This window comes from Xyrauchen texanus, chromosome 19 (genome assembly GCF_025860055.1).
Source record: "Xyrauchen texanus isolate HMW12.3.18 chromosome 19, RBS_HiC_50CHRs, whole genome shotgun sequence".
NCBI lineage: Eukaryota > Metazoa > Chordata > Actinopteri > Cypriniformes > Catostomidae > Xyrauchen > Xyrauchen texanus.
Genome location: NC_068294.1, coordinates 1,551,620 through 1,572,880, shown reverse-complemented (window position 1 = coordinate 1,572,880; position 21,261 = coordinate 1,551,620). Strand labels below are relative to the sequence as shown.

The window sequence follows — 21,261 nt, the reverse complement described above, 5'->3', positions numbered from 1 at the left end:
ACCGGCGGGCCTCGCAGCGGGCGGAACAGGTAATGCAGCGTCGGGCGGCTTTGTTGCGGCCTGAGGCTGAGGTGCTGAGAATAGACTCAAAGCACTTACCTTGCTCCGCGTGCCCGGCAGGGGGCGGGTACGTGACTGAGGAGGAGGTCTGATGTTGGCGTCCTCTGGACTCGTCTGAACCGGCCGGCCGGGGGACAGTCGTGGGCAGGTGGAAGGCGGGATCGCCGTGTCCGGTGTACCGGGACTGTCCTAATCTGAAAGCAGATTGCCGTGAGAACAGCATTTGCGGGCCAGGTGACCCAGAGGCAAAGGAAATAGCTCTTTTATTGAGAATGTGGGTACCACAAATGAAGGAACAAAGGATTCTCCTCCCGGCCCTCCACCGGGGGACGGAGCGGTCTTACCACCTCCGGAGCTAACGTTTTCGGCTCTGGGTCGACTGTCTCAGGAATGCTTGGGAGCCTTCTGGGTCCTAGAGGGGGGTTCGTGAGACAGGGGGCGTAACGCCGCCTGCGGGGTGCTCGACGCTGGGGCTGAGAGCTGGGCCCGGGTTGGGGCGGAGCAGGAGCTGGTTTCTTCGCCGCAGGGGGGCGCCCTCGGCGAGCAGACGTGGGCAGGGCCCGTAGCGGCAGGTGTGCGGCGGGCATGATGTGAGAGATGGCCTCCGTCTGCTTCTTCACCGTGGAGAACTGTTGGGCGAAGTCCTCGACGGTGTCGCCGAAAAGGCCAATCTGGGAGACAGGTGCGTCTAGGAAGCGGTTCTTGTCGGCCTCATGCATCTCGACCAGATTGAGCCAGAGATGGCGTTCCTGGACCACTAGGGTGGCCATCGCCTGTCCGAGTGCCTGCGCTGTGGCCTTCGTCGCTCTCAGGGCGAGGTCGGCCGCTGAGCGCAGTTCCTGCAGCACATCAGGATCAGGTCCACCCCCGTGCATGTTTCTGAGTGCTTTGGCCTGGTGGACTTGCAGGAGGGCCATCGCATGCAGGGCGGAGGCAGCGCGTCCAGCCGCACTGTAGGCCTTTACGTTGAGCGAGGATGTTGTCCTACAGGGCTTGGATGGGAGTACGGGGCGGCCACGCCAGGAGGTAGGGCTACCGGGGCATAGATGGTACGCAACTGCCCTATCGACCTGGGGAATCGTCCCGTATCCGTGGCGCTCTCCGCCGTCGAGGGTGGTGAGAGTGGAGCGGGTGGCACCTAGACGAGCGGAGAGCGGGGCTCTCCACGTAGACGTCAGCTCGTCATGCACCTCCGGGAAAAAACGGGACCGGGGGATGCGTGGTCGCAAACGGCGCGCTGCCTCCAGGAACCAGTCATCCAACCGTGAAGGCTGTGGGGAGGATGGAGGGTTCCAATCCAACCCCACGCTCACGGCGCCCGGAAAGCATGTCAGACATCTGAGCTGCCGGCCTCAGCCTGGGCCTGCTGGCCCGGCGGCAGTCCAGGGAGTCCTCGGCATCAGACATCACACTCTCCGATGCAGCGGCGAGCTCATCTGCTTCGGGCTCGGGAGGATAGACAGCCGGGCCGTGAGGCGAGCCGCTATCGCCGCGAGCGTAGACGGGGACCAGCGAGCGTGTCGGGGAACGGGAGGTTCGCGGGGGGGCTAAACGGCGAAACTGCACCCGCTGCCGCCCCCAAAACGCCCCAGCGCCAACCGCATCGTCCTCAATCCCGTGGGAAGAAGGAGCAATGCGGGGTGCAGCTGGGGTGGCTTGCTCTCTGTTGAAAGCAAGCCGCGACCGCAACGTTGTCATGGTCATGTTCTCGCAGTGAGAACATGAGCCATCCACAAACGGCACCTCAGTGTGATCGCGGCCCAAACACACGAGACAGCGCCTGTGGCCGTCTGAAGCGGAGAGCACTCTACCGCATCCAGGAACAACACAGGGGCGGAAGGGCATCTTGAAAAAGACGCGTCCTGAAAAGGACGTTCAACGCCGCTGTGTTTTGCTCTTTTAGAGAAATTCACTCTTTTAAGGGAAATAACTCTTTTAATACACAGTATGTGTGTGTGTCTGCGCTGTCGAAGCGCTCAGGGGCAACAATGCACGCCGTGCAAAGTAGGAGAAAGCCGCTGTTGTGCGCCGTCAAATCCAACAGCATGCAGATCGTCAGAGGAAACAGGAACATAATAGTGGTGTGTAACTCGCAGCAAACTGCAGACAGACCATCGGCTCCGAAGAAATTTTCTGAATGAACTCCCGTATTTGCGCCGCTTAAATACCCGTATGTCCGGGGGCGGGACATGCAAATACTGGCTGCCAACTCTCATTGGCCTTTTTTCATAGATCAGAGGTGGATATCGGCGCTCAAGAGAGACCCCTAGTGTCGCTTCTCCGACACAACGTGGAGAGAGCGACAGAAGGGGAACTGCAAATTATAGGCAAAGGGTGACTACTTTGAAGATGCTAAAATATAAATATAAATATATATATATATATTATTTTTTTCTTCACATTTTAGAATAATAGTAAAGAATGAGTTCCAAAACATTTGACCGGTAGTGTATATATCTTTTGATTATAATATAATACACTTAATTATAAAAGTCTAACTGTTCTGAGATATTTTTGAGGCATTGTTGGTATAAAGTAAATCTTTAATTCTTTATTGGTCACATATAAATTCCAATAGGTCACCTAACTTACAGCCTTACAGCCAAATCTTGGTGTATCTTAAGAGGACTTCTGGGCTTTTTAGAGATACCAAATGTTTGAGACTTTGGCCATGACATCTTCCTGTCATTGGTCTTTAAATAATTATGTAATTACAGTTCAGCACATTAAATTTTTTTTTTTTATAAAATGTTAAAATATATCTCAGCTTCAGAAAATTTTAAGATCTGGGGCCGTAAGCATAAAATGTCTCAGAAAAGCTTTGACTTAAGTGTTAGCTTAAGTTTTATAATGAAGCTAAAAGCAACTTTCAGCAAAGCTTAAGCCTGATTCTTAAGTGCTGACTGAGTGATGTTGATCCAAAATGGCCACCCTCAAACTCTGAATCAGCCAATAGCTCATTGCTCACTGAAGCTTTAATGAGGGGAACATGCTCTGTGTGATGGAAGAGCAGAAAAGCAGCACATACTTACAGACTGAACAATTGCAACTGTTAAAGGAATATTCCGGGTTCAATACAAGTTAAACTTCATCGACAGCATTTGTGGCATAATGTTGATTAGAACAAAAATTTATTTTGAGTCACCCCTCCATTTCTTTACATAAAGCAAAAATCTGTGTTTACAGTGAGACGTTTACAGTGAGGGGTGGTGTCAGCTAGAGCATGGGAATATCATAACACCTGACCAAACATATGGCGTAACCATATCCTGTTCAGCAGCGGGAGGGAGGAAGAGGAAACGGAGGTCAAAGGTGCAAAACACCTGTTGGGTCATAAATCATCGGTATGTAATATTTTCTTCTAATATAGTAATACAGTTGGCTTTTGTAATGAATGTCTCTGCATGATGCTTTGTTTAGTAATTTAGTATAATCTGTAGGAAAATATTGTTTATTCATCGGCTATGTATTGGTACATTTACCAATTTTAATAGCATTAACACAAATCTATATTTATATTTTTCTTCCATGAACTCATTAAGTGGAAAACATGACTTGATTATTTTAAACTTGCTCAAACTATGTTTGATAAGCATTATACATGTTCTAAGGCCATGTTTTAAGCTGGATCCCAATCTGACTGTACAATTACCCCTTAGTCTACATACTTTAGTTTTCATAAAAGCTGAAATCACTTATAATAGTCATGATAACATCCTATTCTTCAAATCAGTCTGATAATTGCAATCATGTCTTATACTGGTATGAGGAAAAATAATCTCATCACACTAAATTTATTTCTGCGGCAGATGTGCATGTTAGAGTTGAGATTCCACATGCTTATATCTTGTCACTGAATAGCTTGTATTTTTCAAAGTGGTCTTGCTTTAACCTAAATATCAGTTGTAGAATTTTTGCTTCAATTTGAATTGAAATAAATAAATAAAAACCCACACAAACTTTCTTTAAAAATAGCTAGATCTATTTGATATTCATTATCATGTGGAAAATTAAAACAAATAAGGGTAACACTTTATTTTACGTAGTCCTTGATACAGAGTAATTACTTAGTTAATTACTTAGTAATAAACGTTGTAATTACATGTACCAAAATGTAATTAACATGTAACTAAGTTATGGTACAGCCTGTACTTACAGTTGTAATTACACACATGTAATATGCAGCTACTGTTACACATATGTAACAAGCCGAGTCTGTTACATACGTGTTACAAACTTGGTACACTGTAATTATGTAAGAAAGTACTTAGTACCACACAATGTAACAAGAAGTACTTAAATATATTAGGCTAATAAGGTCTGCAGTTACACATGGCAAATGTGTACGTTTTGTAGCATTACATGTATGTAACATAAAATAAAGTGTATCAAGATTGTACTTGAGTGCAATTCATGTGTATCTACATACCTTATCCATCTTAAATAACCCACTAGTTCACTGCTAAAATACATGCATTAGCTTCTTTATTACATTAAAATTACAGAAAATTACACAGGTATAAGCTACGTAAATAAAGTGTATCAAGACTGTACTTAAGTGGACTTCATGTGTATCTACATACCTTGTCCATATGTACCTTAGTTTGAATTAACTCACTAGTTTACAGCTTAAATACATGCATTAGCTTTCGGGCTGGGACAACGCGATGACGTCGACGCAAAAAATACGTCGCCGCAAAATATGCACTTCTGCAGAGTGCGTCGATTCGTCAGACCCAAAACAAAGATGGTGGCGCCGGAGCGTAGTAGCAACACGAGTAGCTCCTCAGACTATCAGAAGTGCAAGGCGGCACGCACTCGCTCCTCAAAAGTATGGGAATTCTTTCATTTAAAAGTAAACAATTCCGTGATATGTCGTCTTTGCAAAATGGAGATGGCCTTCCATTCTAGCACCACGGCAATGCACCAGCACCTGAAGAGGCCACCCGGCAGGCTACGCACTGCACGCACGCACGCACACACACACACACACACACACACACACTATTCTTAAGGTGAAAGGAAAGTGTAAATTGTTATTTGCATGTGATGCTTTTTTTCAGTAAGCTGGGCCCATAAATGTTGAATTCTGAATGTTTATTTTCATTATTTATTTTTTGTTGGAATAGCACTTTCTGTATTAGCTTAAAGCCCTCAAGTTTACATTGGTTACTGTATTCTTTCAATTACTCTAAACAAGTATTTTGGGTGACCTTTATTTTTTTATTGAATGCTAGACATTAAGTTGTTATTTTAATCTGAAAGAAGAATTACAAGATGCACTTTTTCAGTAAGCTAGGCCTATGTGTTTTCAAGGCTTCAAGGTTTTATTGAATGCTAACTCTGACTAAGAATGCATTACTTTGCACTTGTATAGTCTTTTATTTTGGAATTTTAAGAGCAATAAACATATATTGCAATGTTAAGGAATTAATGTTTTTTTTTCATTCAGATATGTAAATCAACATGTATAAATTGCTATTAGTCAATTCATGGGTAGATAATCGAATCGAAATCGAATCGGACTGGAAAAATGAATCGTTAGATTAATCGATGCATCGGAAAAATAATCGCTAAATTAATCGTTTAAAAAATAATCGTTTATCCCAGCCCTAATTAGCTTCTTTATTACATTAAAATTACAGAAAATTACACAGGTATAAGCTACGTAAAATAAAGTGTATCAAGACTGTACTTAAGTGGACTTCATGTGTATCTACATACCTTGTCCATATGTACCTTAGTTTGAATTAACTCACTAGTTCACAACTTAAATACATGCATTAGCTTCTTTATTACATTACAATTACAGAAAACTACACAGGTATAAGCTACGTAAAATAAAGTGTATCAAGACTGTACTTAAGTGGACTTCATGTGTATCTACATACCTTGTCCATATGTACCTTAGTTTGAATTAACTCTCTAGTTCACAGCTTAAATACATGCATTAGCTTCCTAATTACATTGCTAATTATATGTTGTATTTGAAGGGAAAAATAAATTTACAATTTGACTTGTCATTTTGATAATGTCACCTTTTGTGTGCAGGCAGGTGGATGGAAAGGGTAACCACATCAATTCAACTCTACACTATTGAGTTAAAATACAGTATTCTGTAATTGTAATGTAGTTGGGAAGCTACTGCTTGTATTTATGCTGTGAACTAGTGAGTTTACCCAAACTAAGGTACATATGGACAAGGTATGTAGATACACATGAAGTCCACTTAAGTACAGTCTTGATACACTTTATTTTACGTAGCTTATACCTGTGTAATATTCTGTAGTTGCAATGTAATTAGGAAGCTAATGCATGTATTTAAGCTGTAAACTAGTGAGTTAATTCAAACTAAGGTACATATGGACAAGGTATGTAGATACACATGAAGTCCACTTAAGTACAGTCTTGATACACTTTATTTACGTAGCTTATACCTGTGTAATTTTCTGTAATTTTAATGTAATAAAGAAGCTAATGCATGTATTTTAGCGGTGAACTTTAAGCTGTAAACTAGTGAGTTAATTCAAACTAAGGTACATATGGACAAGGTATGTAGATACACATGAAGTCCACTTAAGTACAGTCTTGATACACTTTATTTTACGTAGCTTATACCTGTGTAATTTTCTGTAATTTTAATGTAATAAAGAAGATAATGCATGTATTTTAGCGGTGAACTAGTGAGTTAATTCAAACTAAGGTACATATGGACAAGGTATGTAGATACACATGAAGTCCACTTAAGTACAGTCTTGATACACTTTATTTTACGTAGCTTATACCTGTGTAATTTTCTGTAATTTTAATGTAATAAAGAAGCTAATGCATGTATTTTAGCAGTGAACTAGTGGGTTATTTAAGATGGATAAGGTATGTAGATACACATGAAGTCCACTTAAGTACAATCTTGATTCACTTTATTTTATGTTACATACATGTAATGCTACAAAACGTACACATTTGCCATATGTAACTGCAGACCTTAGTAGCCTAATATATTTAAGTACTTCTTGTTACATTGTGTGGTACTAAGTACTTTCTTACATAATTACAGTGTACCAAGTTTGTAACACGTAACAGACTCGGCTTGTTACATATTTGTAACACGTATGTAACAGAATCGGCTTGTTACATATGTGTAACAGTAGCTGCCTATTACATGTGTGTAATTACAATCTGTAAGTACAGGCTGTACCATAACTTAGTTACATGTTAATTACATTTTGGTACATGTAATTACAACGTTTATTACTAAGTAATTAACTAAGTAATTACTCTGTATCAAGGACTACGTAAAATAAAGTGTTACCCAAATAAGTATCTACAGTAACCAGGATTTGTTTTACCCCATGGCAATTCACGCCTTATGTCAGCCAACGCCGACAGTATGCAAGACTTTGGATGTCATCTTATTAAGGATTCCAGTCTTAGCTGCCTGTAAAGGAATTCTTGAAACTTTCATTCTCATATTTATAGAGAGGTCAATGAAATCACAGAGGATCCTTTTTTTATCATTGCATTTTTGTCAGGTAACATTTAGTGTTGGATAATTTTATCGAGTTGCTTGAAAAAGTTGATTAAGGTACCTTGAAAATGCTTGAATTTCACAATCTATATGAATGCTGATTTCAGCTCATTTATCTCTTTAAAAAAAAAACTGGAGGTTACATTGAGACACCTACAGTGGAAGTGAATGGGGCCAATTTTTGTCAGGTTTAAAAGGCAGAAATGTGCAGCTTATAAAACATTATGCTGACATTTTCCAGAAGAATGAATGTTTCGTTGCTTTATATTTTTATATTTTTATATAAAGCAACGAAACATTCATTCTTCTGGTAAATGTCAGTATAATTTTTTATGTTTCGTTGCTTTATATAAAAATATAAAGCAACGAAACATTCATTCTTCTGGTAAATGTCAGTATTATTTGAACTGTTGTTTAAATTGTCTTTTTTATGGTCCTTTTAGGATTTTGGTATTTATGTATACAAAGTTGTAAAATTGGATATAACTTTACACAGAAAAGGTTAGCAAGTGATTTGATCACAACAAAATCATGTTAACACACATATTGTGTACATCTTGTGGCTACACTTTTGAAACAGTTTTAAAGCTTACGGATTGGCTCCATTCACTTCCATTGTAACCCATATACACTCACCTAAAGGATTATTAGGAACACCATACTAATACTGTGTTTGACCCCCTTTCGCCTTCAGAACTGCCTTAATTCTACGTGGCATTGATTCAACAAGGTGCTGAAAGCATTCTTTAGAAATGTTGGCCCATATTGATAGGATAGCATCTTGCAGTTGATGGAGATTTGTGGGATGCACATCCAGGGCACGAAGCTCCTGTTCCACCACATCCCAAAGATGCTCTATTGGGTTGAGATCTGGTGACTGTGGGGGCCATTTTAGTACAGTGAACTCATTGTAATGTTCAAGAAACCAATTTGAAATGATTCGAGCTTTGTGACATGGTGCATTATCCTGCTGGAAGTAGCCATCAGAGGATGGGTACATGGTGGCCATAAAGGGATGGACATGGTCAGAAACAATGCTCAGGTAGGCCGTGGCATTTAAACGATGCCCAATTGGCACTAAGGGGCCTAAAGTGTGCCAAGAAAACATCTCCACACCATTACACCACCACCACCAGCCTGCACAGTGGTAACAAGGCATGATGGATCCATGTTCTCATTCTGTTTACGCCAAATTCTGACTCTACCATCTGAATGTCTCAACAGAAATCGAGACTCATCAGACCAGGCAACATTTTTCCAATCTTCAACTGTCCAATTTTGGTGAGCTCTTGCAAATTGTAGCCTCTTTTTCCTATTTGTAGTGGAGATGAGTGGTACCCAGTGGGGTCTTCTGCTGTTGTAGCCCATCCGACTCAAGGTTGTGCATGTTGTGGCTTCACAAATGCTTTGCTGCATACCTCGGTTGTAACGAGTGGTTATTTCAGGCAAAGCTGCTCTTCTATCAGCTTGAATCAGTCGGCCCATTCTCCTCTGACCTCTAGCATCAACAAGGCATTTTCGCCCACAGGACTGCCGCATACTGGATATTTTTCCCTTTTCACACCATTCTTTGTAAACCCTAGAAATGGTTGTGCATGAAAATCTCAGTAACTGAGCAGATTGTGAAATACTCAGACCGGCCCGTCTGGCACCAACAACCATGCCACGCTCAAAATTGCTTAAATCACCTTTCTTTCCCATTCTGATATTCAGTTTGGAGTTCAGGAGATTGTCTTGACCAGGACCACACCCCTAAATGCATTGAAGCAACTGCCATGTGATTGGTTGATTAGATAATTGCATTAATGAGAAATGTAACAGGTGTTCCTAATAATCCTTTAGGTGAGTGTATAAATGCAGCACTATAGACAACCACAAACTTTTTTAAATGCTTACTCTGGTTATTATTCATGATAAATACGTTTTCATAATAATACTCAATAAATTAGTCAAATCACAGTAACAAATGGCCTTTCGTGGCTTATTGCATATCAACCTAGTATGTGAATGTGTTATGTTTAGATAGTTATTAACATATTAACGTTTCAATCTGTACCTTGTACTGGTAGTTTGGACTAAGCTGATTCCAGGGTTCAGGGTTAATGCTCTTGTTCCAGCTGCAGATTTAGAAGAAGTGAGCCGCCAGATAAATAAAATGCTATTTAAATTACAGGATTGTTTATATACTCTAGTCTATTAATAATATATTTATAATAATATCAGCTTTACATTATATTAATCTATATAGAGTGGAAATCATGGTCTTACGTGACATGAGGTCCTCTTGCGAGACGAAACAAATACAAGAACGCTCCACCCATTCCCAGACAGATGAAGAAAAACTGTGGGGCGAGCTGCAATAACATCATAACTTTTTTTAGAAGTTTTGTAATATTTAGGGTAAGAGGCACCATCATAGGAATTTGATGAAAATATTTGAGATCAGAATAAACTGGATTACTGGCCTAACTAATTATAGTGTCATCATGTAGATTGTTCAGCTATGTTTTATGTTGTCAGATTATTACTGAGTAGATGGCAAAAACAATCTAGTATTTTTTAATTGTTTTCCAATAAAAATATCTAAACATTCTTGAAACAAGATACATTTACTTGAGAAGCAAAATTATGCAACATATTTTCTTGTTTTCAGTAATGTTTATGCTTGTAAAAAAAGTTTGCCAGTGGGGTAAAAAATAAAACTTAATTTAATGAAGAAAAAGTTCATTTTTTAACTGTATTGGCAATTTTCTTTAAGCATATCCCACTACAATATTTTTTTTTTACATTTTCTGAAAACAAGAATTAATATTGTATGTCATTGTACTTTAGTAATTTTTCTTGTTTTAATAATGTTAGATATAGATAGGATTTTACAGTTTTTCTGAATTGCTTAAACACTAAACCCCATTCTCTGAACCAAATTCTCAGTGTTCTAAACCCATTTGCCGAATCAATCACTCTTTTTGCAAAACTCTAAACACATTTTCACTAACATACATTTCGCACTTTGATGCACTTGTGTTGCAAAAGTTAAAAACAGGTAGCAAAAGTTAAATACAACTACACTACAATTGTCATCTCTTACACACAACTCAAAATTGTTCACACTTTTTTCTAATGACATGAAAACGTGAAGCTGAGGCAGAATGAATCTCTCATTGACTTTAATTTCACAGTTGCACAATATTTTTAAGTGTACCATAATGTGCTTTTCAGTTACAGTTTTCTTTGTTCTTTTGCAGTTGGACTACTGTATTTTTTACAGCATGCAAGTTCTGAATATACAGACATTCAAAACTGTATTACTTGCAGCACTTACATTATACAATATATTCACTGTACTATTGTAAGTTGTGATAACTATACTTTATTTTACAGTAATTGCATTTTGTTTTTATATACAATAAAAAAAACTAAATCTGTAACTAAATGCCCTGGATGCTGTGTTCTCCATTTTCTGATAATTAGATTATATATCTGTAGTGTTTAGATGTGTGTATGATCTGAAACCATTGTTTAATTTTGAGCACATATGAAATAGTTTTGAGTCGATTGATTGATTTTGCCAGAAGAGTCAGGGGTTTTATGAATGTAGTTTGAAGATTTGGATTTGTGTTTAAAGTTGTGAGAAAATGGGTGAAGTTTTCAAGAAATGTGTTTTAGCAATTCAGAAAAACTGTTACAAAAATACGTGTATTAGTAAATAAGTGAATTTATGCAGTGTATTACAACACTACACTTTTTGTCAGAGCTGGATAAATGCTTTTCAGCTGATTTTCACATTGTACACTACACTTTTTTGCTGTCGATTACTCTAGAAAAATGGAAATATTTTTATATTTTAACATACATTTTTGTTATTTATTAAACATTTAACATGAAACTTAAAGGAATAAGAAAATAGATACTCACTCCGGGATGTTTCCTAACCTGATCTCGCACTGTGCGGAGCATCTTCAATGGAGAATTAGCAGAAAGTGTTTGTATGTGTGTGTGTGTGTTTGTATTACAGCAGCTGAGAGAGAGCGAGAGAGAGAGAGAGAGAGAGGAGGTCTTTACTATAATTACATTCTGACGTGAGCAGACTTTAAGGATAATACAACAATGTAAATTATTTTTGTTGTTTTGACAGTATTATTGCTTTATTCCCCACTGCAACTTACTGTTGGCATTTTCTCAAGTTCAAAGGTACGCGAGGCTCCCAAGGAAGACCCCTTGTGTCACTTCAATCGACACAACTTCAAGTGAGTTACAGAATGGGAACTGTAATTATTTACAGAGGGAAAATAATTCCAGTTCCCATTCTGTCACTCACTTGAAGTTGTGTCGACAAGTATGTTGTCAATTTTGTTGTTTCTATAGTATTATTGCTGTATTTTCCACCATGCTGAAACTGTTTACCTAAGTATGTTACTGTCAAAATGAGCTATATTCTTTAGGACAAATTAAGAGGGAAAATAATTACAGTTCCCATTCTGTCACTCACTTGAAGTTGTGTCGATTGAAGTGACACAAGCGGTCCTCCTTGGGAGCCTGGCGTACCTCTGAACTTGAGAAAATGCCAATGAGAAATTGGCAGACAGAAGTTGCATGTCCCGTCCCCGGACATACGGGTATAAAGGGAAGTGGGCATGCGTCTGTCAGTCAGATTTTTTCTTCGGAACCAAGTGGTTGTGCAACAGCAAGTTGAAGTTCACCACTGTTCCACTCACCTCTGTTGGCAAGAAGCACTACTGTTGGATCTTACGGCATGTTTCCAGCAGCGTTCTCTCTCTCTGTACGCTGTGCAGTCCACGCCCCTGGGCGCTTCGACAGTGCTTTCACTGCCTGAAAGAATGTTTTCCCCTCCTTAAAAGAGTTTGTATTCTCTAAAAGAGTTTGAGTTTTCACTCATAAAAGAGCAATACACACAGGCATTGAACATCCTTTTCAGGAACCGTCTTTTTGAAGATGTCCTTCCGCCTCTGTGTAGTTCCTGGATGCGGTCGTTAACTCTCCAAGAACTATGGCCACAGAAGCTGCCTCGTATGCCTGGGCAGCGATCACACTGAGGCGGCATTTGTGGATGGTCCATGCACTCTGTGAGAACATGACCATGGCAGCGTTGCGGTTGCGGCTCTCCTTCCTGAAGGTGAACGGCACTTCAGCCACCCCCGCGTCGCTCCTCCTTCCCACGGGGCTGGCGATGAAGGTGATTTGGGAATGACGACGGGGTCTGTTTCGCTGGGTAAATCCCCATGAACCACCCGCCCCCCGGCTCGCTTGCTTCCGTCCGAGCTCGGGATCTGTGCGGCTCGCCTCGTGGCCAGCAGGCATTCTCCCTTGAGCCCCCGGAATTGGATGACAACATCACCGCTGCATCAGAGAGCGTCCAGGCGTCTGACGCAGAGGACTCGACTGGGCTGCTGTCTTAGGGCCAGCACCCCCAGTCTGAGGCTGACACGCAGATGGCCGACATGCTTGCCCGGGCTACCGTGAGAGTGGGCTTGGACTGGAACCCTCTGTCCTCCCCACAAGTCAAGTAAAATCAATATTATTTGTATAGCGCCTTTCACAACACACATCGTTTCAAAGCAGCCTTACAGAAGATCAGGCATTAACAGACGATAAAACTGTAATGTCTATAATGTCGATGAATTATCATTGTGTAATTAGATAAAATACAATTGTTAAAAATAAGTAATTCAATAATTGTATTAATAACCCCAGTGAGCAAGCTGAAGGCGATTGTGGCAAGGAACACACAACTCTATAAGATGTTGATTAATGGAGAAAAATAACCTTGGGAGAAAACAGACTCACTGTGGGGGCCAGTTCCCCTCTGGCTAACATCATGAATATAATGTAAATATGACTTATGTATAGTTAAAGTCATGGTTTAAAATTATGAAACTACATAAGAGTTAAGGGTCAGCGTTTAAACATCGATTTTGTTTGAACTGTAAGATTAATGACCAATGTCTTAACTGCAGAAGTTCACATAGATGCAATTGTCCTTGTAAATTGGCTGATGAAGGCTTTTGTTGGCAATTGATAGTCTATGCTTTTCATTTCAAGATCGTAGTCCATCAATAGACCGAGGTGATGCAGGCAGAGATCAAGGATGTGAAACGCAGTTCAACCTGGCTGGTAATTTCTGTGAGGTTTGGTGTGGTCCATCCTAAATCCAAGGTTCAGACAATGGCATATGAAATATCCCATGTCTTATGGTTGGAGTTGGCATCAGTTCATACTCTGAAGTCTGAAGTGATGTTTGGCTGGCACCGGCTGCATTTAGTCATCATCATTCAGCGACACGTAGCAGTGGAGTCCAACATGAAGCAGGAATGGTGCTGGATCAAGCCGGTTCTGGTGACCTCAGGATAGGAGTCCCGAGGTTGAGACAGGGAAACAATAAAATAATATAAGCATAGATGCCATTCAATTTATTGCTGAGTTATATATCATGATCAATGTTTCTAGTTCCAGCAGACTAAACTAAAGCAGCCTAATTGTGGGTTGGAGGATAAATTAGGTGTATACCTAGATAAATAGATGAGTCTTTAGTCTAGACTTAAATTGAGGGAGTGTGTCTGCATCTTGAACAGTGTTAGGGAGATTATTCCATAGTTTAGGAGCCAAATATGAAAAGGATCTACCTCCTTTTGTGGATTTTGATATTCTAGGAGCAATTAACAGGCCAGAATTTTGCGATCGTAATGAACGTTATGGAATATAGCGTGGTAGAAGGTCACTTAAGTACTGTGGAGCTATACCATTCAAAGCTTTGTACGTAGTTAACAGAATTTTTTAATTCATACGGAATTTAACAGTTAGCCAATGAAATGATGATAAAATGGGGCTAATATGATCATATTTCTTGGTTCTCGTTAGCACTCTGGCTGCTGCATTTTGAACCAACTGAAGTTATTTATTGATCTTGCTGGACATTGTGGCATGGGGATGTGGTCATGTGTCGGTCTGCAGGAGAGAGAGAGAGAGAGCAGTAAGGCTTGTTACCTGGTTTATATTCAACAATAACACCTGTGTCTTTTTATAGTTATACGGAGAGAGACATAAAAGGAACGCATTGTACACAGAGAGGGAGAGAGAGAGCACAAACACAACACTTGCTGAGTCATGATCTGACTCAGTGTTTAAACCATTTCTTTTTTTTATGTGATTGAATCTACATGAACAGACTGTATTAAGAAACCTGAGGCAGAGAAATAAAAAGTCTTGCCTGAACTGCTTCGTTGTCTCCTGACTCCTCCATTCATACCCAAGAGTGTTACAGACATCCTCCCAGTAATGCATTACAATAATCTAGTCTTGAGGACATGAACGCATTAATTAGTTTTTCGGCATCAGCAACAGAGAGCATGTGCCGTAATTTAGCAATATTGTGCAAACATTGGTAATTTGATTTTCAAAGAACAGATTGGTATTAAATATAACACCTAAGTTCTTTGCTGTTGAAGATGATGTAACAGTACATCCATCGAGAGTCAAATTATACTGTAGTGGCTTATTTTTAGAATTTTTTTGGTCCAATAATTAGTACCTCTGTTTTGTCACAATTGAGTAGATGGAAAGTTCTGGCCATCCAATCTTTTATTTTATTGATACACTCTGAAAATTTGGAGAATTGTGAAATCTCATCAGGTTTTGAAAGAAATATTTAAGTTGTGTATCGTCAGCATAGCAGTGGAAACTTATTCCACGATTCCTGATAATATCTTCCAGGGGAAGCATATACAAGGAGAAAAGCAGAGGCCCTAAAACTGATCCCTGTGGCACTCCATATTTTACTTTTGTTTGGTTTGACAATTCCTCATTTACAGAGACAAAGTGGTAGTGGTCTGCTAAATATGACCTAAACTATGCTAATGCAACTCCACAAATGCCAACCTAATTCTCTAGCCTATTCAAGAGAATGTTGTGATCTATCGTGTCGAATGCAGCACTAAGATCTAAAAGCACTAGAAGAGAAATGCAGCCGCGATCAGGTGATAAGAGCAAGTCATTTGTAACTCTGATAAGTGCAGTCTATGAACTGTGAGGCCTAAATCCTGACTGAAATTCAGTCAGGATTTAGGCCTCACAGTTCATAGACACGCCGGCGCGTCCTGCTGGATATTTTCGTCATTACAGCGGAAACAATTTAAAATACTCCGTCATTTTTGGGTATACAGATAAGTGTAAGACATCATTAGAGACTATAAAGGGTCTACTTTTAGTTGTGTACACTCACAATAACAACAAAATCTTGTGCTTTTGTAAAATAAAGAAAATAAAAAGGGTGAGCTTTCAGCAGTCTGTTCACGATCATATTTCAGAAACACGTCACAAAAATGAACTGAAACTGCGCGAATACTTATCACACAAACATGAAACATATGTCTAAAGAAAGCTTAAAATGTCTCCTTTTAAATAAAACGATTCAAATTTAAATCAAATATTTTCCTGCAATGCAATCTGTTTGAAACAAAGTGATGTACATTTTTTACCGGTCCATCTCATTATCTGTAATGTGATCCCACCCACCAGCAGAGCGCACCATTCATATACTAATGTGCTGAGACGATCAAAGCAAATGTACACACCCCCGACAGCGAGGTTTATTGTAAACACAACACAACTTTTCTGCGTGTTTGTAATGATACACATTCGAGGAATCTCCTGGATATTAAGGAAGAGCTAACATTTTCCTGAGAAGAAGAGCAGGACTCAACATTTTGAAGAGAGACTTGATCCAGCCGAGGATACAATTTCGGACGAGTAAGTCAATTAGTTTTCATTAGCTGACATGCTATTTTATATAAAAATGTACATATTTTACTAGTGGGACTGTTTCCAGACTTGCCAGACAGGATTCAGAGTATTGACATTTGAAATATGACTCCTAATAAGCAAGTTTTAGTTACATTTAAATGCTGTTTCGGCTAAAGCAGGTAAATTGTATGCTGTATAATATAAATATGATATGTAATATGATATAAAAATAATATTAATGTTTAGATTATATTTTATATATTTATTATATAAAATTCAGCTTTGATCACAAATTGCCTTTTACAATATATTTAAATAGAAAACAGTTCTTTTAAATTGTAAAAAGAGTTCAGAATATCAATGTTGTTTCTGTATTTTGGATAAAATAAATCCAGTCTTGGTGAGCAGAAGAGACTTCTTTTAAATGGTAGTGTAGGTCTAAAATTAAGTAAAGTCTTTATGTAAAGAAAATGTATAGTCAAATTTCTTCTTTTAACTTAAAACTTGATTTTGATCATTAAGTCTCCTCACATTCATTCTCTATCCCTCATTGATAGGCCCAGGGGAGGGGTCTTTGTCTTCTCAGGTGTAAATTACCTCCATATTCACGCCTCCTCGCATATTACCTTTCAACACTAAAAGTGTCTTACAAAAGTTAAATTACTATATTGTTTTGTATGAATGAGTGATCAGGATGGTTTTCACATCATTTTGTAGCAAAAACTCTAGGCTACAAAATCCAGTTCTCAAAAGTCTTGTGGACAAATGTTTAGTATGTGTTATATGGCCTTATTTCAGTGAATTAAAATTTTAGTTTTTTCAAAAACGTTATGTTCTCAAAAATACAAACCTGTACACACATGTTGCTCACATATTATTGAAGGCCAGTTTGTGCTGAATACAGTGTTATCAGACATTACCCAGATAGCAATGAGTCGGCGGGCCGCTTGCGGTGCTCCGGAGGCAGTAGAAGCGGCAGAATGGCGTTATCGCAAACACGTTTGACGGCGCACCGCCGGTGGCAGCCGCTAGCCGCCTTCGTTCCGCGGCCGGCCCGCTGGCCATCCGCCGCCGTTATATTGAAGGCGGACCTTCCGCGGGGCTTCGGAGGCAAACGCTATTTTCGAGCGATCTGCCACCGCTTATTGTGTGTGTGTATATATATATATATATATACATAAAAATTTTTTTTTATATATTTATAGCATGCAGTTTATCAAGAATAATGATTGATCAAACCAGACAAATTTCCATTTGGCGTTTTAATTCCACATTTCAAAGTACAGTAACTGTCATTGAAACAAGATGTCAGATTACTGAAATATAAATAACAGAAAAATACAAACATTATACACACACACACACACACACACACACACACACACTAAAGAACATGCAGGTTTCAATTTTTTTTTTTTTTTTTTTAAAAACCCACTATTGTATCACTTACACTAATTGTTAATAATATAAAGAGGTCAGCTCTGGGATGAAAAGAATTACCAGTAAACATAAGCAATGAGGATATTTGGTACCAAATAAAGTGCAGGATACCATAAATTGAGGTATAACATCAAGTCATTTCTAACAATAGGATAAGTGGTAATAATTTAGAGTAAAGCTCTGGAGTAGAATATACCATTATAACTGCAATGCTGACCTGTGGCACAAGGATTTACAAGCTATATTTAACAATAGAATAACAGTTAAGCACTGTGACGGAATGAAAGTAGAATTTTTGGTACTAGTTAATGTGCAATATCAAGTATCACAAACTATAATAGAATCGTTAGGCACTGACGGAATGAAATAAGCCAATACTAAAGTCACGGTAAGTAGAATATTTGATACCAGATAATGTGCAGATATCAAGTATTAGATGTATAATCTAGGATTTACAAGCTATATTTAAAAATAGAATAGTTAAGCACTGTAACAATAAAATAAGCAGCAAATTGTATATTAAATAATTGAGATCTTTGGTATCAAAGAATGTGCAGGACAACAGGTATAATATACATTTTGACATTCAACTTACACATGACAACAAGTGGGAACAAATACAATTGACAGCAGAAAATCTGGCTGTAGAGAACACAGTCAATCAGAATGTCTGGAGTGGTTGGGGTCTGTGTGGCGTAGTGGGCTAAGAATCACCGGTTATCCCCGACCTCCAAAACGAGGCAATGCAAATTGGCATATCTTCAGTGATTCCTCGTGCGCCTGTATAAAAGGACAAACCATCCCATATTCATCCAAGGAGCTGCCCTCAAGGCAGGGTCATGAGACTAAAAAGAAAAACAAAGAGCAATTTCCACAGTGAACAGTGTGGATTGGGTGAGTGTAGTCTGACACTTTTAGCAGGCATTTTTAGGGGTCTTGATGTTACTGACTGCAGCATAAAGAAAGGGTTCCAGTTGTCAGTGATGCTGGGGTGTCAGTAGTCAGCCTAGGTTTAAGGGGTCGGCTGTGGGTCCCTCTAAGCTGTGCGGCGCCTTTTTCCACCTTCACGTTCAGATGCTCCTTTCAGGTAATGCGTAACGTTAACCTGGATCGCCTCATCAGTGGCATCCTGGGTTGCCGGGTTCTTCCATATGGCTCCTGTAGAAAATAAAGATCTATCATTCCATTTGAATGGCATAAGGTCATACACATCTACTTAAATATAAAAAAAATATCCAACTTACTTTGAACAATGGTCTTCAGGAACATGTCTCTAAAACATGCTTTATCCCCTACACCAGTCCAGGTTGTATTGATGGAAAGGCGATTAGAGAAGATACTCTGAAGCATTCGCCACACGGTTGTCTTTAGGTCCCTCCCACATTTGATTGCTAAAAATCGAAGCTGAAAATACAAAAAAAAAGTGTTACAAATTACATTTCTCTGAAGCTTCTCATAAACTTAAAATGTGACATGCTGTGTATTCAGACTGTAGAATATGCAGTGTACAATCTTAATTTTACTTTTTAGATTACCCTATGGTGTTATAAACAAAATCAGCACACTTACAAATCTTTGCTGGAGCTCTTTATCTTGCCTCAAACTGTTGTCAAGCAACGCCAAATCTTCCTGGGTGTCTAGGGGGAGTAACAGATCCCCTGGCAGGGATAACTCTCCAACAGACACATTGGCACTGAAATGTTGCAGCATAGCGTCCATTTTGTTGTCCATGCTACGCACAACATCGCCAAACTCTCCAAGACGTCGCAGCATTAGGGTCTGATCTGCACCTACAGGGGTTCCCAGAATAAAAGAATAAAGTAGTCAGTCCTGGTCCTTCAACTACTAAACTATGACATTTATATCTAGGTCTACTACATGTACAGGTGGCCCCAGTGGTAATTAAACCAACAACCACAGGTGTTGTTTGCAAGTTGTACCTGATTGCCCAGTGCGAGCAAACTTCTTCAACATTGTCCCAACTTGCTTCACCTGCTCTATAAGTGAGCCGCTGTCCCTGGGAAGTAACAATATATTGATTAGCAATACTCTAAATATAATAGTAATAATATAACCACAATTATCATACCAGTAACTTTCCCTGTAATTTCTATCCACAGTATGTTATGCATGGCATACAAGTTCATAATGAAGAACCCTTATGATAACATCAATTTCACTTTTTTTCTTTGAAGCAGAATATTTGTTTGTAAAAGGGGAGGAAAAAGAAAATAATGAAATATTGGTATACAGATTTTGGTTGATATATCAAGTCAAGTCAAGTCAAGTCAAGTCAAGTGGTTTTTATTGTCGTTTCAACCATATACAGTTAGTACAGTACACAGCAAAACAAGACAACGTTCCTCCAGGACCATGGTGCTACATAAAAACAACAAAGGAACAACACAGGACCACATGAGACAACACAACGAAATAAAATACCTATATAAAATACCTATATACATATATAAAGTGCACGTGCAAACGTGCAAAGTACGGGACAGTACAACAAATTTCTGACAATGAACAGGACAATAGACACAGTGCAGCGCCGACCAGTACACAGTAGTACAAAAAGATGACAGTTTCTAAAAACGTAAACATAACATACTATGAGATAGTGTTCTATGCACATAGCATTTATTGAGGTAGCAATAAATGTTAGAAAGTGACAGTAATTAAAGTGCAACTCAGGACACGTGTGTGTGTGTGTGTGTGTGTGTGTGTGTGTGTGTGTGTGTGTGTGTGTGTGTCAGTCCAGTCACTGAGTATTGAGGAGTCTGATGGCTTGGGGGAAGAAGCTGTTCAACATTCTGGCCGTGAGGGCCCGAATGCTTCGGTACCTCTTGCCAGACGGCAGGAGGGTAAAGAGTTTGTGTGAGGGGTGTGTAGGGTCGTCCACAATGCTGGTTGCTTTGCGGATACAGTGTTTTTTGTAAATGTCTTTGATGGAGGGAAGAGAGACCCCCAATGATCTTCTCAGCTGTCCTCACTATCCTCTGCAGGGCTTTGCGGTCCGAAACGGTGCAAGTCCCAAACCAGGCAGTGATGCAGCTGCTCAGGATGCTCTCAATAGTCCCTCTATAGAATGTAGTGAGGATGGGGAGTGGGAGATGTGCTTTCCTCAGCCTTCGAAGAAAGTAGAGACGCTGCTGGGCTTTCTTGGTGATAGAGCTGGTGTTGAGGGACCAGGTGAGGTTCTCCGCCAGGTGAACACCAAGGAATTTGGTGCTCTTGACGATCTCCACAGAGGAGCCATCAATGTTCAGCGGAGTGTGTTCACCTTGTGCTCTCCTAAAGTCAACAACCATCTCTTTTGTTTTGTCGACATTCAGAGACAGGTTGTTGGCTCTACACCAGTTCGTCAGCCGCTGCACCTCCTGTCTGTATGCTGACTCGTCGTTCTTGCTGATGAGACCCACCACGGTCGTGTCATCGGCGAACTTGATGATGTGGTTCGAGCTGTGCATTGCTGC

At 39.8% G+C, this 21,261-nt stretch overlaps 1 protein-coding gene across 3 annotated transcripts in view; it reads right to left on the bottom strand.

The window, feature by feature from the left end:
* Positions 1–11,569, bottom strand: part of LOC127660257 (NADH dehydrogenase [ubiquinone] 1 alpha subcomplex subunit 4-like 2) — a 60,938-nt gene extending 49,369 nt beyond the window's left edge. For all 3 annotated transcript variants that reach the window (XR_007972620.1, XR_007972619.1, XM_052150396.1), the window contains exons 1-3: positions 11,504–11,569; positions 9,857–9,942; positions 9,645–9,705 (exon numbers count right to left, since the gene is read on the bottom strand). Coding sequence is in view for 1 of the 3 variants with exons in the window: in XM_052150396.1 (XP_052006356.1) it covers positions 9,645–9,705; positions 9,857–9,942; positions 11,504–11,545 (189 nt within the window). In the remaining 2 variants the exon portion in view is untranslated. The remainder of the gene's footprint in view (positions 1–9,644; positions 9,706–9,856; positions 9,943–11,503) is intronic.
* Positions 11,570–21,261: the final 9,692 nt, after the last annotated feature.